Source organism: Mauremys mutica, chromosome 8, assembly GCF_020497125.1.
Source record: "Mauremys mutica isolate MM-2020 ecotype Southern chromosome 8, ASM2049712v1, whole genome shotgun sequence".
Classification (NCBI taxonomy): domain Eukaryota; kingdom Metazoa; phylum Chordata; order Testudines; family Geoemydidae; genus Mauremys; species Mauremys mutica.
Window position 1 is genome coordinate 39,715,928 of NC_059079.1, and position 14,356 is coordinate 39,730,283.

Consider the following 14,356-nt stretch of genomic DNA (forward strand, 5'->3'; position numbering starts at 1 on the left):
GTTTTAAAGAGCTGGCGGAGGAACTTGCTTGACCATTACTGTTGATTTTCAATAAGTCTTGGAGCACTGGGAAAGTTCCAGAAGAAAGAAAATATTGTGCCAACTTTTAAAAAAAAGGTAAATGGGATGATGTGGGTAATTATAGTACTGTCAACTTGGCATCAATACTAGGAAAGATCATGGAACAGATGATACAGGACTGATTAGTAAAGAATTAAAGGAGGATAAAGTAATTAACATAAGTCAAGATGGGTTTATAAAAAATAGATCCTATCAAAGTAACTTCAGTATTTTTATGAGATTACAAGTTTGGTTGATAAAAGTAAAAGTGATATTATAATATACTTAGACTTCTGTAAGTTGTTTGACTTGGTACCATACAACATTCTGATTAAAAAAAACAGAACAATATAAAATTAACATGACACACGTTAAATGGATTAAAAATTGGCTAAGTGATAGGTTTCAAAATGTAATTATAAATGGGTAATGGTCATCAAGTCGGTGTGTTTCTGGCAGACTCCCGCAGGGATCAGTTCTTGGCCCTATGCTATTTAACATTTTTATCAATGTTCTGAAAAAAAACCCATAAAACCCATCAATGATAAAGTATGCAGTTGACACAAAAATGGGACAGTAGTAAATACTGAATATGCCAAGTCACTGATTCAGAACTATCTGGATCACTTGGTAAATTGGGAACAAGCAAACAAAATGCATTTTAATATAGATAAATATAAACATCTAGGAACAAAGAATGTAGGCCATACTTAGAGGATGGGGGTGGGCTCTATCCTGGGAAGCAGTGATGCTGAAAAAGATTAGGGGGTCATGATGGATAAACATGAGCTCCTAATGTAATCCTGTGGCCAAAAGACCTAATGTGATCCTGGGATGCATAAACAGGGGAATCACAAGTAGGAGTAGAGAGGTTATTTTACTTCTGTATTGGCAACTGCTGCTGAAATCCAGTTCTGGGGCCCACAATTCAAGAAGGATGTTAGTAAACTGGAGTGGGTTCAAAGAAGAACCATGGGAATGATTAAAGGATTAGGAAATGTGTTATAGTGATAGATGCAGAGAGCTCAATCTATTTATTTTAAGAAAGAGAAGATTAAGGGGTGACTTGATTAGGGTCTATAAGTATTGTGATAGACTCAGGCCAGTTGGGTACAGCAGAATAGCAGAAGGCAGATATACTGGCCACTGGATTAACAGTTTTCTGTTCGCTGACTGACCAGAGCAGGGGCTGCTCCAGGCTAATGAGAACACCTGACTCTAATTAACCTGTAAAGAGTCAGGTGAGGCCATTCAGTTAATGTGACCACCTGACTCTAATTAAGGCCCTGCTGTTACTATAAAAAGGGCTCACTCCAGTCAGGCAGGGGAGCCAGGGAGCCAGAGGAGAGGAAGTGTGGCTGAAGGGCTGGTTACTGAAGACACCCTAAAACATCGTTAAAGGAGCCCTAAGGTAAGGGTGAAGAAGGGAGAAGCAGGAGAGCTGTGGGGAAGTGGCCCAGGGAAATGTAGCAACTCTGGCAGTGAAAGGTTGGCTGCCAACAACTGCTACCATTAGGGTCCCTGGGCTGGAACCCGGAGTAGAGGGCGGGCCCGGGTTCCCCCCAACCCACCACTACAGGAACAGCTCCTGGAAGGGGAAGTCAGGTCCCTGTCAGGACAGGAGGCTGAACAGAGACTGTGGGAGTTCTCTCACCAACCTCCTTGCAGCCTATGATGAAAAGGGCTCAGTAGACTGTAACCCTGGCCCTAGAGAGAGAAGGGCTACGTGGAGGGTCACAGTGAGCCACTGAGGCTAAGCATAAACCGCCTAGAAGCACAGGACCCACAGGAGCAAGGTCAGAGCTCTGCCACAGTATCTACATGGGTAACAAATATTTAATAATGGACCCTTCAATCTCACAGAAGAAGGCGTAACATGATCCAAAGGCTGGAAGTTGAAGCTAGATAAATTCAGACTGTAAATAAGGCATATATTTTCAACCATGAGGGTAATTAACCGTTGGAACAATTTACCAAGGGTTATGGTGGATTCTGCATCTCAGACAATTTTTAAGATTGGATGTTTTTCTAAAAGATAAATTCTAGGAATTATTTTTGGGAAGTTCTATGGACAATGTTATAGAGGAGGAACAGACTAGATGATCTCAAAGGGCACTATGAATCTAATCCTCACATCAGACCCATGAGGTTCCAGGGTTAAGTCCCATTATTTCCATTTTAAAGATAGAGAAACTGATACAGAAAGGCGATATGACTTTCTTAAGGCCATACTGAGGTAAAGCCAGAATTAAAATTAGTGTGGGTCAGAAAAACTTTGATGAAACAATTTTCCATCAGAAAATGCAGTTCTGTCAACTGAAACACATCATACAATTGTGCTGATTTTGTCAAAATTTCATTTGCAGAAAAAAAGTTGTGTGTGGGGGGGATAAGTTCTAACAATGTTGAAATGACCCATTTTGATATTTTTTGAACAAAACATTTAGATTTTTGTTTTTGAAAGGGCTTTTCATTTTGATATTGTATGTGTGTGTGCGTGTGTGTGTATGTATATGTATGTATACTTTATTTTATATAAAGTTAGAATCAAAACAAAACATTTTGATTTTGTCAAAATGAAACACAACCAATTGGACATGAAATGAATGAAATGAGATTCTTCTTTTGTGGAGAATTCTGAAATGTTGGGGGTTCCAATTCAGAATGAAGTCAATGTTTGAAATCTCACAGTCCTCTGTGAAACAATTTCTGTGCTCCACACAGCTCTAATTAAAACACTGCACCTCCTGATTCCATCCTATAGTCTCATCCCCCTACTTCTCTTCTACCATAAGCTCCCTCATTTTTGGGCTCCTATGTGTTACCTCTTTCCTGGCCCAGGCTACCCAAAACACTGCACTGAAATGCCACTCTGACCTTTTACATACCATGCCTTCAATTCCCTTTTCCAGCTTCCTCTCTCTCTTTCTGTATTAGGTTCACAATCATTATTCTCATTTTCAAGATTCTACATCGCATGCCCTCCATACACCTCAGTCTTTGTTTTTCACTATGTTCTAATGCCCCACACTTTGTTCAGTCTTCCTTCTTAGTAGCACCTTGCTCTCCTTCTGCCACTCCTGATTTTGTGTGTTTTTTGTCACGATACTCCTTATACTTAAAACAACTTATCTCTTCCCATTCACCATACAATTTCTGCTCCTTCAGATCTTCTCTGTAGCTTTTCAATGCCAAACTACTTTCCAACACTGTCTCCATCCATGCTGGTGTCAAATTTTCTTTGAATCATATTTGTCTTTGTTAGTTTAGACTATAAACTCCTCAGGACAGGGCTTGGCTGTCTCATGTGCCAGGAAGTATTATGCATTTCTATGTATAGCTACAAAATAATAATTTCCATTATTTGTGTAGTGACTAAAATCACTCTAGTGGCTGTCCTCAGTAGCCATAATAACCTATCACTATCTGATAGCTAAAGAAGCTACTTTCAGCAGTACCGGCCTTTGGAGCTGAAGACCCTGGTTTAAGCTCCATTATGAGGTAATGTTTCTTTACATTAGCTGTTGGTTACTAACCTTTTCACCAGCCTGCCCAGCACCACCTGGGTCCCCTGTTGGACCTGCTCGACCTTTTGGACCTTCAGGGCCATCTTCTCCTCGTGGACCCAGTGGACCAACTTCACCCTAAAATTCAATTTGCTATAAGTACAGAGCCACTGCCTATGTTCATACCAATACACTGTTTGCAATAGCAGGACATCTTAAGATTTATTTTATAAAACAAACAATTACTTGAAAACTAATGTTAATGAAGATTAGGAACAAAATAGTAGTGCTTTTGTGCTAGTAACAGAATTCAAGTTGTGGGGGTTGGGCAGGGGTTGTGCGTGGGGTTACTTAAACCCAGGATGGGGTGTATATTAACACCACTTTTGGAGAATCAGTGTGGCCCCCTGTGAAATATGGTAACACCATTTCCCCTGCACCAGCCAGAATCTGGCCCTGAAGGATTAATCTAGTACATTATACATGGAATGGAATTAGTGTGAAAATATGGATGCTTGGATAACTAATTAGTCTTCTGGTAATGTTAGCTTAAAACCATGAAGTCTGGGGCCAGAATCTCAGCTGGTGTAAACTGGTGAGCTCCACTGCAGTCAATAGAGTTATGCTGATTCCCACCATATGAGGATCTGGCCCCAAATTTACGTGTGCACTGTTTTTTTTTTAAATATAATTATAAATAAGATTAAAGTGATATTCACAGGCTAACAGCTATAATTTCTAAGTACTATATTTTCCTATATAAATACTTACTCTGTCACCTTTAAGACCCATGTCACCTTTAAATCCTGGGAAACCATCTTCACCCTAAAGAAAGCACAACATATAGAAAAATATGTTTATTAAAAGAGATATTTTTACAAATGGAATGAAAACTTTAGGTAATCTGAGTGGATGAGCATACCCATGAGGATTGAACACTGTGCCTATCACAGATCAAAAAGTTGTCAAATGAAATGAAACTCTTCAACCGTCACAGTGAGATCCCAGCTACTGAGAGCTAGAGGGTTGATTTTAGTCCAGCTTGGAGGTGAGAATGAATCCATGAACTAATGCTCTATGGCCCTACTCTGGTTTTGTTTGTTTGGTTGGTTGGTTTTGGTTACCTACAGAGTTCTATTCACAGTCTATAGGTCAATGCAGAGTCATAACTCCCTTGTCAACTTTGGGACCACATGAGATCAATAATGGTGTGCCAGATTGATCAATTGCTCTACCTCTGTCTTCTCATGATACTGTGCTTTTCACAGTAGTATTTAACTGCTCTAAATCAATTATGCCTATATGTAACAGACATATAAACTCCACTACAGCACATGTCCTGGAGTCTACGGGGCTTCTATGTATTTGGTACATCAGTCTCAATTTTGAGGTGTGCACTAATGTTTTGTGTCATACAGCAGCTACCATCAAACTGTTAGGATCATACAGGGTACTAGGAGGTCTTTAATGTCCTTGGTCTTTAATGTCCTATTCAAAGAACCCAATGAACTATTGAGCACTGTTTATCTTTATATCTATTTATTTGTGTAGATACAGCTATATCATTATTTATCAATATGGAAAAATCTGTTATTTATTTATCCTCATTGCATGTTTGCTATATTTTGAATAATAACTCATGTTTATATACGGCTTGGTCATATAGTGAAGAAGGTTATTATAATGAACAAAATTGTATTGCAGAATTTTATGGGCAGCCCTGAAACAGCCAGCTGGATTAATTAAACTGAGATTTATAAAAGCATGAAACTCCTTTCAGGGACTTGATCCTGCAGGCAGATCTCCAATACTGATGTCAAAGGCAGTTTTCAAGCGAGAACCTTCAGTCCTGAAAAATAAACGTGCACTCTGTGGTAACAGAGCAATAAGGCCAGATATGCCTATGTGAGATGGTTGTTTAACTGCAGTTCTGGGACAGACTGACTCTAAAACTTGTGCATCCATCCCCAGAAGGATCAGCTCAGTGCAAGGATTCTCCAGTGGGATACAGTTAGCACACAGGTTCCTATACCACTCCTCCACTGCCTGCAGTTATAACAATGAAGAAAGAGGTAGGGCTAGGATATCCCTACGACAATCCCTGGCTGGGGTTTTGGCCCCAAGAGGTCACTCGAAGCTAATGGAGGTTGCAGCAGCCAGAGTGTGCTCTAGGTTCATGCAGGGGGACTCGCCCTGCATATAGCAGCAGCAGCAGATTCGGGAGAATGCAAAGGTGAGTTTTAATCACATTTGTATGTACATTCCCTATTTGCACTGTGCACATTTTTGCCATAGCAAAGGATCTGACCTATTGTCTGCATTTCAGCCACCAGAAAGTCTAGAAGCCAATGGAAGGTTTGGGTGTATAAGAAATACAGAATCTAGTCTATAGTATGAATCACAGTGGTGAAAGTAGTAATTGTCACAAGTGTCGTGGATGTGACAAGCTTCTAGGGATCCACTATTGTCAGTGGGGGAAAGAGGGACGGCTAATTCTCCACTGCCCTGCACCTTGTGTGTAGTCAGTTACACCTGTGCAAAGTGGGTGCAAATTGCTATTGCTCCGATCTGGTAGAATTTTACATCCATTTTACACAGATGTAAATAGCTATGCAAGGTGCAGGGCAGTGGAGATTCAGGCTTGGTACGTTCCCCAGGGATGGTGAAAAGTAACCACTGCTGTCTGGGAACAACACTGCTTGCGGGAAGGAAATAAAAGATGTAGCACTGAAAAAAAGGAGACCCTTTTGTTTACTGGAGCACAGAAAAACACTAGTTGATTAACAAAAGCAAGTCCAATTCTATGTTTACCTTTTCACCTTTGGAGCCCTTGAGACCACGGACACCATCAGCTCCCTGTAGAAAGCAATGAGAAAATGCCTCACTGTACATAACCATAAAGTTTCAAATATTCAGATTTTTAAAAAAAATGAATCATACCTTCACACCACGAGGACCAGGATAGCCAATTGGACCCTGAGGACCTGAAGGCCCCTAAAATACATTAGATTAGAAAAACTCTGTATGTTAGTCAGTTAACAAATAGTTTTCTAAGTACAATCCACTTACCTTAGCTATATCACAAGTAGTCTAAAGGAAGACATTGGAATAATACTGGGCAGACAGGCTTTTCTGGCTGACTGCCCCCAAGAAAACTTGTGGGAATATCAAAGCGTTTTTCAGATTTTCTGTGGATCTATTTATGGTTTTGCTGTGGATTTATACTTTTGGAAATTTCAAATGAAAGTGATGTGGCTAAAAACATCAACCCACAACATAAATAATCTGAAATTATGATAATTTTGAAAATATAAGGAGAACACACCAGTGTTAATGATGTCTGCACAGGACAGAAGCTATGTGTTAGCTATAAAGACTTAAGAGCATATCACTCTACTAGCCCTTCCCCAGCATTAAAAAAAAAAAAATCTCACAAATGTACATTCTGTGCCATACTCTACTCTCATATAGGCATCTGCTATTCCCATATATACAGATCTTTCAGAATCTGACTCCTTTTTTCAGTGTTTGCATTTTCCTTAGAGTAATAAATCAATCAATCATGGTCTCTTTTAAAAATTTCCCAAAGTTAATAGGGTCTGATTTAAAAAAAAAGTCAACATTTAATTGATACTGACTGGGGATTTTTTGGCATTTATTGTTTCCTGAGGATTTTTAAAAATATATTTCACTACACCTTTGCAAATATAAAATTAAGAGAGGATAAACCTTTGTTACTTTAGTAGTACATCTTGTTTCATAATACTTCCTGGCCTCATAATAAAAAAAAAGGCTCCCAAACATGTAATAGATTGCAGAATAAGGGCCAGATACTGATACCCTGATTTATACTATTTATAATGTATAATACTTTACTCTGTTGTCTTCAGTAGGACTACTTGGGAAGTCATGTGTTATTCAGCATGCCTGGCCTTAACATGGCAGAGAGCTTTATAAACCCTTTAAATATTTCACTACAGTGAAGAAATTATTTTCCACTGACTTGCTGTAAGTGACTGAAAAATCCATTGAATGTGTGTGTTTTGATATACCCTCCTAACAGAGCCTCTCAATATCCCCACAAGCAGCATACACTATAAAACTACAAACTCAAAGAAGTCGCAAATTATCTGTCTGAACCATGTGACAGTATATTAAATCCTGAGTAGACATGAATAAATATAAATAGAGTGCCCTGGTAAAGTAAAACTGCTTGTGGAGTTCACAGACTGGTACTCAATAAATATGGTTGTCGGCACACATATGCTGTGAATGGGTGGTGCATTTTCTATCACTTATGTTCCCAATACCTGTAAGAGCAACAGATTACATGGTTGACAAATTTACTAAATAAACAGATAAATACAAATTGAATAGACATACGTTTACGGACGTTTTGAAACTTACCAAAGCACCTTTCTCTCCAGACTGACCTTCTTTGCCAGGATGACCCTGATTACGGAAAGGTAAATATGTGTTGGAAAATGTGCTCTTTGTGAAAAACAATTCATTATACAATATAAATTGTTTTTAAATAATTGAATATCACCATGACCCCAAATCCAGCCCTGTTTCTGGACTACAGCATGAAAAATACATCTTTGATTTTGAGGAGAGATTTACTGTTTTAATATACAACTAGTTTATATAACAAAGAGAAATCTGGACAGTAGTTATATTGATGTGAATGTATTAAGCAACATTTTGATCAACTGCAGGAGTCTTTTAATCTAAAATACACTCAGATTTGATTACTACAGTATTTTGAAAGAGCCTACATGATACAACTTCATGCAGAAATCCCTAAAGCATATAAAAAGGTTACAAAAGTTCTCTGAGAGACCTATAAAGAGATTGATCTAGTCTCATTTATAGCGTTAATTAAATGCTTTTCTTTTAAATCATTGCTTACTTTTAAAATAAAACTTGAGGGGTGCAGGCTGCTACTGTTTAAATTCTATATCATTATATTATATAAGGCTCCCACTAGAAATGTAGCCCAAGAAGCTTTTGTGGGTGTGAGAGAGAGAGAGGGAGATCACTGAAAAAATTAATTCCTCACTGCATTCTTAATGGGAGACAGCATTAATTATTTTTGATCTGTCATCAAAAATTACACTAAAGTGAAATTAAAAATGTTAATGGCAGATTACAGTATGAGGAAATCAAGAAGTAACACTTTTTCTACTTTGTGTACATCCACTCTTATTTGAAGGGTATAATAAATCTTTAGGTTTGCTGTGCACATAGCCACTTCTTAAATATTAACTTCTTTATGGTATTAACTTCCAAAAAGTGTTTTCAGTATGTCAAATCATATTTTAAAATACCTGCCAATCCTTAACTGATAAACTTCTGATTTTTATGTTTAGTTTGCTAGCTAGTAATATGAATTTAAAATATACTATTAATTAATATATCACTTATCTATCTATGCATTCTAGAATATTGATTAGAAGGATGAATATCAGATAGCTAGAAACAACTTATTGTCTTGCTCACCTCACACAGCATTAACATTTTTTTTTCAGTTTTACTTAAACAAATACATCTTGGTTTGAAAATCTGAACTAATCTTCAAGCAGATGATCGTACTGTGCACAAAGTTATAACTATTTACCCTGCATGGAAAGTCTGTGATTCTACAATGCTACCTCTGTCAGGGGCGATGCTTAGTTTCAGTGACTTAACCTGCCTGCCATACTCTTCAAAACACATACATAAGGTAGGGAGATGACTGTCTAGGCAGATGGTGGGGTGCAGACAGTGGTTCGTGCACAAGCACGCACACACACATACACATGGAAACACATGACTACCTGTGCTTATTCATTCTTCACTGCATTTGTCTTTATTTCTGATTTTTATGTGTAGCAAAATGCAGGTTTTCAAATACCAGTGATGTTTGTAAGGGCTGAGAGTTTTCAGAAGTGAGAAAAACTTGCAGAAGTGGACAAAGATTCAAGTCTAACTGGAATCTCCAACAATGCCATAATATGCATTGCCAACAGTCTGTATGGATGTGCTACAATTTCAGGTGAAAGGGAGATTGATGGTCATGGATACAGTTCTGTATCTATATGTTCATTTTCCCAGTTTAATGCCCCTGGGACAACGTCTATAGTTCTTAACCTTGCAAAATTCCTGTTGAGGTCATTGAAAGTTTTGATTGGAATTTGACCTAGGAAAGGGGGAAAGATTATTATATGAGAAAATGGCATAGTGGGGAAAGGACTGAGGGGAGCAGTATGAGGACTTATGATCCCTTCAATTAAGTGGCCCTTATTGGTGGTAAAACCATAAACATTTTGATACAAGAAAGCTCTCTTTTTTTCTCTCTCTCTCTCTCTCTCTCTCTCTCTCTCTCTCTCTCATCTGTCACTAGGAGCACTGGTTTTATAGTTACGAGGTTTAGGACCTGATTTTGAACAGTAATGTGAGTAATTTTATTCATGTAAGTATCTTTGTAGTGGAGCTACTCATGTGAGTCCAGTAACTCTGGGGGTAAGTGCTTACATGAAGATGAGTTTCCTAATGTTCAGAAAATTCTTATACTGGCAATGCTCTGCCCCCATGCAGAACCTGAAAGAGTGGGGTCCACTCCCTTGATATGCCCTGATTAGGAGCTGTGAGGAAGGAAGGTGTAGCCAGCTTTATGCCAGCTGAGAAAATCCCTAAATCAAGAGAGTTTCCTGATTATCATAGGTGCATACTTTATCCCTGTCGTGGGGCAAATGCCTCACTCCTGGAGAACAGGGCTTAAAAACAGTCAAGCTAGGCTGATTGGGGAAGCAGCCACAGCTGTGGCAAGTTCAATCAGGGCCCAGCTGGCCCTTATAAGATGGCTGTGGGCTGGGAGCTGAGAGACAAGTCTCACTCAAGCCCTGGAGTGGGAAGAGCTAGCTGCCTTGGAGATCAGGGTACCAGGAGTAGAGCAGGGCTGGGGAAAGGCAAAAGGAGCTGGGGAGCTCCAGCCTGGCCTTTCTAAAGGCAAAACTGGTACTGGGGTTGCAGAGGTGCAGCCTGGGGTTAGGCAGAGGCAGCTGGTCCAGCCTCCTTGCCAATGATGAGTGGCCTTTACAGACTGCAGTTAGCCCCAGTGAGCGGGGGCTAAATGATGACTGGCAGTAGCCACTGAGGCAACGTGGACTTAGAGGGTTGAGGGTTCCCTGGGGAGGGGAGACCCAGAGAGTGGGGGTACTGTTGGGGCAGAATCCTGAGGTATGCAGGTACCGGGGTCTGGGAGGGACATGGGGCCAGAGGCAGGCGAGACACTGGCCTGCAGAGGGCGCTCCATATGCTGGAAAAGAGCTAATTCCAAGACAACCAGCAGGACGCACCGCACGAATGAGTCTCACTTCACTACAATGCTCCATTTACACTGCCACATTGACATAAATGAGACAGTGGATCTGACCCACTGTATGTCTCTCTGGCTATTGGCTTATCATAGCATGTCAGTGCAGATGTTGCAATCATGATTGATTATCAAGGTACACATTTCTAAAGAGCTTCAGCAAATCTTAGTAGCCCCCTAACTTTAATAATGTCTCAAGTTCAAATAATACAGAGGTATACACAGGCTTTACAAGTTTGTTCCCAACTAAGAGTGCTGCTTCTTTTCTTGTAATGCAGCACTTTGCATGCAGTGACCCAAACCTGCATACTGATTTTTAACAGAATTTAGACATTCAAAAGACAAAATTACTTACAGAAGGCCCATCAGAACCAGCAAGTCCCGGTAGGCCAGGCTTGCCCTGTGGTCCCTAAAGACAACAAAAAGGATACATTTTAGGAATAATATTAAACAAATATGTTGCTCACGCTAAAATAGATTGCAACAAACAAATTAACTATGAACAAAAAGAAATATGTTAAAGAATACAAAGTGATGGGAAAAATAAATAAAAGATGAGTGTTCCAAAAGCGAGATCCAGAGACTTAGATTCTGATCTCCATTACACCAGTGTAAATCCATAACAATTCCGACGACTTCAAAAAAGTTACTCTCAATGCTCACTAGTGCAAATGAGAAAGGAACAGAGGAATTGCCATATGGCATCAGACCCATGGTCCATCTAGACCAGTATCCTGTCCAAGAAGGATGGAGCAAGAAACCCCTCAGTTGACAGATACTGAATAATCTATTTCTAATAGTTAGAGACTTAAGACCTGAAGCATGAGGGTTTATCTCCCTTCCAAAATTTGTGTTGTTAATATTATGACTGAATATTCATATAAACAGCTAATCCTTCTTTGAATCTCTCCAGGTTGTTGGGTTCAGCAACATACTGTGGCAATGAGTTCCACAAACTAATTATGCATTGTGTGAAAAAAGTATTTCCTTTTGGATTCTCTTCTGGCTTTAAATATTTCAACTAGATATAGTTGGATACTGAAATACTTGCTCCACCTGAGTACTGGCCATACCTCAAAAATATCCATTTGTAATGTTAAACTAACTTGCCTTTTACCTCAAAAAGTGTGAGATTCCTATAACCATGTTAATCATCAAAACAGAACTGAATGAACATGATTGAAAAAAACTAAACAAAAGCATAAGCACCTGGGAAGAAAATTAAGTAGAAAGGACAGATGAGAGAGAAGGAATAACATGTTGTTTCCCAGTTAAACTGATGTGATGAAATGAGGAAAAATAACAGCAGGAAAATGATGTTTGTTTACAGAATTGTATGAAAAACTTCAGCATCAAAGTACACTCAGCATCAGTTTTCAGATTCACCATAATTTTAACCAACTTTTCTTTTTGAAAATGTCTCCAAATACAATGAATATGCGAATTAGAAAGATGTAAAAATATATTTATCTGGGTTGTAAGAGAGAAGATGACTGAGTAAAGTAGAGGCCATTGGAAAAATGCATTGTTGTTCAGAAAGTATCATTGAGCAGACGAGAAATGAAAGGCACAAGGAGGAAAAACAAGGAAAAATTACATTTAGAAATGGACCATAGCAGTTATGATGGAGAGAATGTACCCATTGCACATATCATTCACCTCTAAAATGTATACACAAAGACATGAAAGGAACAAGTGGAGAAAAATAATGTAGTGTTCACTATGCAAAGTAATGTACAAAGAACAGAAAATGACAAAGGGTGAAATCCTGGCCCCACTGAAATCAATGGCACACTCTCTTTGACTTAAAGGGGCCAGGATGTCACCCAGAATCCAGAGGAGGCCAGAGGCAGTAGCATCTAAAGTTGCAAAGGAAGAACAGTTTGAATGATGTAGGTGAGTCACAGAATCCAGGGATGAGAGCTGGCTGGTCATTGGCTTGCACTGTTTCAAACACAAAAACAGCTACAATTAGAGGGTAAGTTGTGTGCATGGCAGGACAGAATGTGACTCTTTGGAAATGAAAGGTTTGCTGATGATCTTCAAAGAGTCATAAGAGATGTGTTTGATGTCCGTCCGTCAACCAAAAACCATGTTATATAACTAGAAATTTTATTAGAACAAAAAAAAATAATAATAAATCCAGGTTGGGTCCTAGTCTCCAACCTAGACTTTAACCTAAGTCTACACCACATTAGAGCAGCAAAGCAAATTGGCAACATTCGTTCCTAAGGGTTTCAAGAATATGTAGCCCAAACAAAACAAAATGATACTTTAATCACAAATGCATTATGAAAACCTATGTGAGTCACAGAATCAACCTGTAATGAACATCAACAGACCAAATTAAAATTAGTAACATCCAAGCCATCATCACCCAGGGCAATTTACATTAGCTGGATAATGACAAATGCATCCCCTTTTTGTTGGACATTTTTCTTATTTAGTACCCTCATGGCATCACAGCATTCATCAGCTGCAACACCTACAAAATCATCAGTGTCCTTATGGTCTTTGTCCTGGTCCATGCCCAGTCTGTAGCTGTGCCCACTCTCAGTACACAGGCTTACCAAAGAGGAAACAAGAGCTCAAACAGGCATTCCTGTATTAGTGCCAGGCATTGACCTAAGGTTGCTAGGTTTCTAATTAGTCATCTGGGTATATTCTGGTATGCTGGCAGCAATATGATTGCTGCTGGGTTTTTTACATTCTCATACACTTATACTTCTGAGAAACTTTTCTCACATAAGTAGTCCCATTGATTTCACTTGGACTGCCCATGTGAGTAGAGTTACTCCTGAGTTCCTTTTTAGGACTGGACCCTCGAGAATGAGTAATCTTGATGGATTGGCTGTGCTGAATATATTGCATCAAATCAATTCAAACTTTTATAGAAAATTTCCATCTATTAGTGGGAGGCCTGATCCTAAGAGAGAGGGCACCTAAAAATTTGTTATGAAACTTTTGTGAGGGAAACCTATATTAGCAGGTTTAGATGGGGGAAATTTTTTATGTGAATGGGTTTGAGCATAGACAAGTAATGGTGTGACTGGGTTTGGACCAGGAAAGCTTTCGGTGTCAGAGGGAAAGGTTTCTATCAATATTTAAAATGTCACTGCTTGGTCCTCCAATATCAGAGATGCCAACGTGTAACATATTGGATTCATTTAAATATTTAGATGCAAGCAGGGGAAATTTTAGGTGCCAGTATATTTTAGCAGAGAAAACTTTAGATGTGGGTGAGTTTCACATGGAAAACTTTAGAGGTGACTCTGGAAAGGGAAATCATTCTATGGGGGCAGGTTTGGGTTGAAAAATGTCCTTTTAAAATTTTACTTGCCAGAACCTCCTCTCGTAAAATTGACTTGTGCAAGGCAATTTGTACACAGAAAAGTTTCTAGGTGAGTAGACTCCTGCAGACATTGCGTATAAA

At 39.1% G+C, this 14,356-nt stretch overlaps 1 protein-coding gene across 2 annotated transcripts in view; it reads right to left on the minus strand.

Annotated features, from left to right (window-relative positions):
- The window catches only part of COL11A1 (collagen type XI alpha 1 chain), a 184,482-nt gene that overhangs the window by 121,365 nt on the left and 48,761 nt on the right, over positions 1 to 14,356 (minus strand). For both annotated transcript variants that reach the window (XM_045028544.1, XM_045028545.1), the window contains 6 exons: positions 11,279 to 11,332; positions 7,974 to 8,018; positions 6,507 to 6,560; positions 6,378 to 6,422; positions 4,338 to 4,391; positions 3,597 to 3,704 (listed from right to left, as the gene is read on the minus strand). In XM_045028544.1, coding sequence (XP_044884479.1) covers positions 3,597 to 3,704; positions 4,338 to 4,391; positions 6,378 to 6,422; positions 6,507 to 6,560; positions 7,974 to 8,018; positions 11,279 to 11,332 — 360 coding nt within the window. The remainder of the gene's footprint in view (positions 1 to 3,596; positions 3,705 to 4,337; positions 4,392 to 6,377; positions 6,423 to 6,506; positions 6,561 to 7,973; positions 8,019 to 11,278; positions 11,333 to 14,356) is intronic.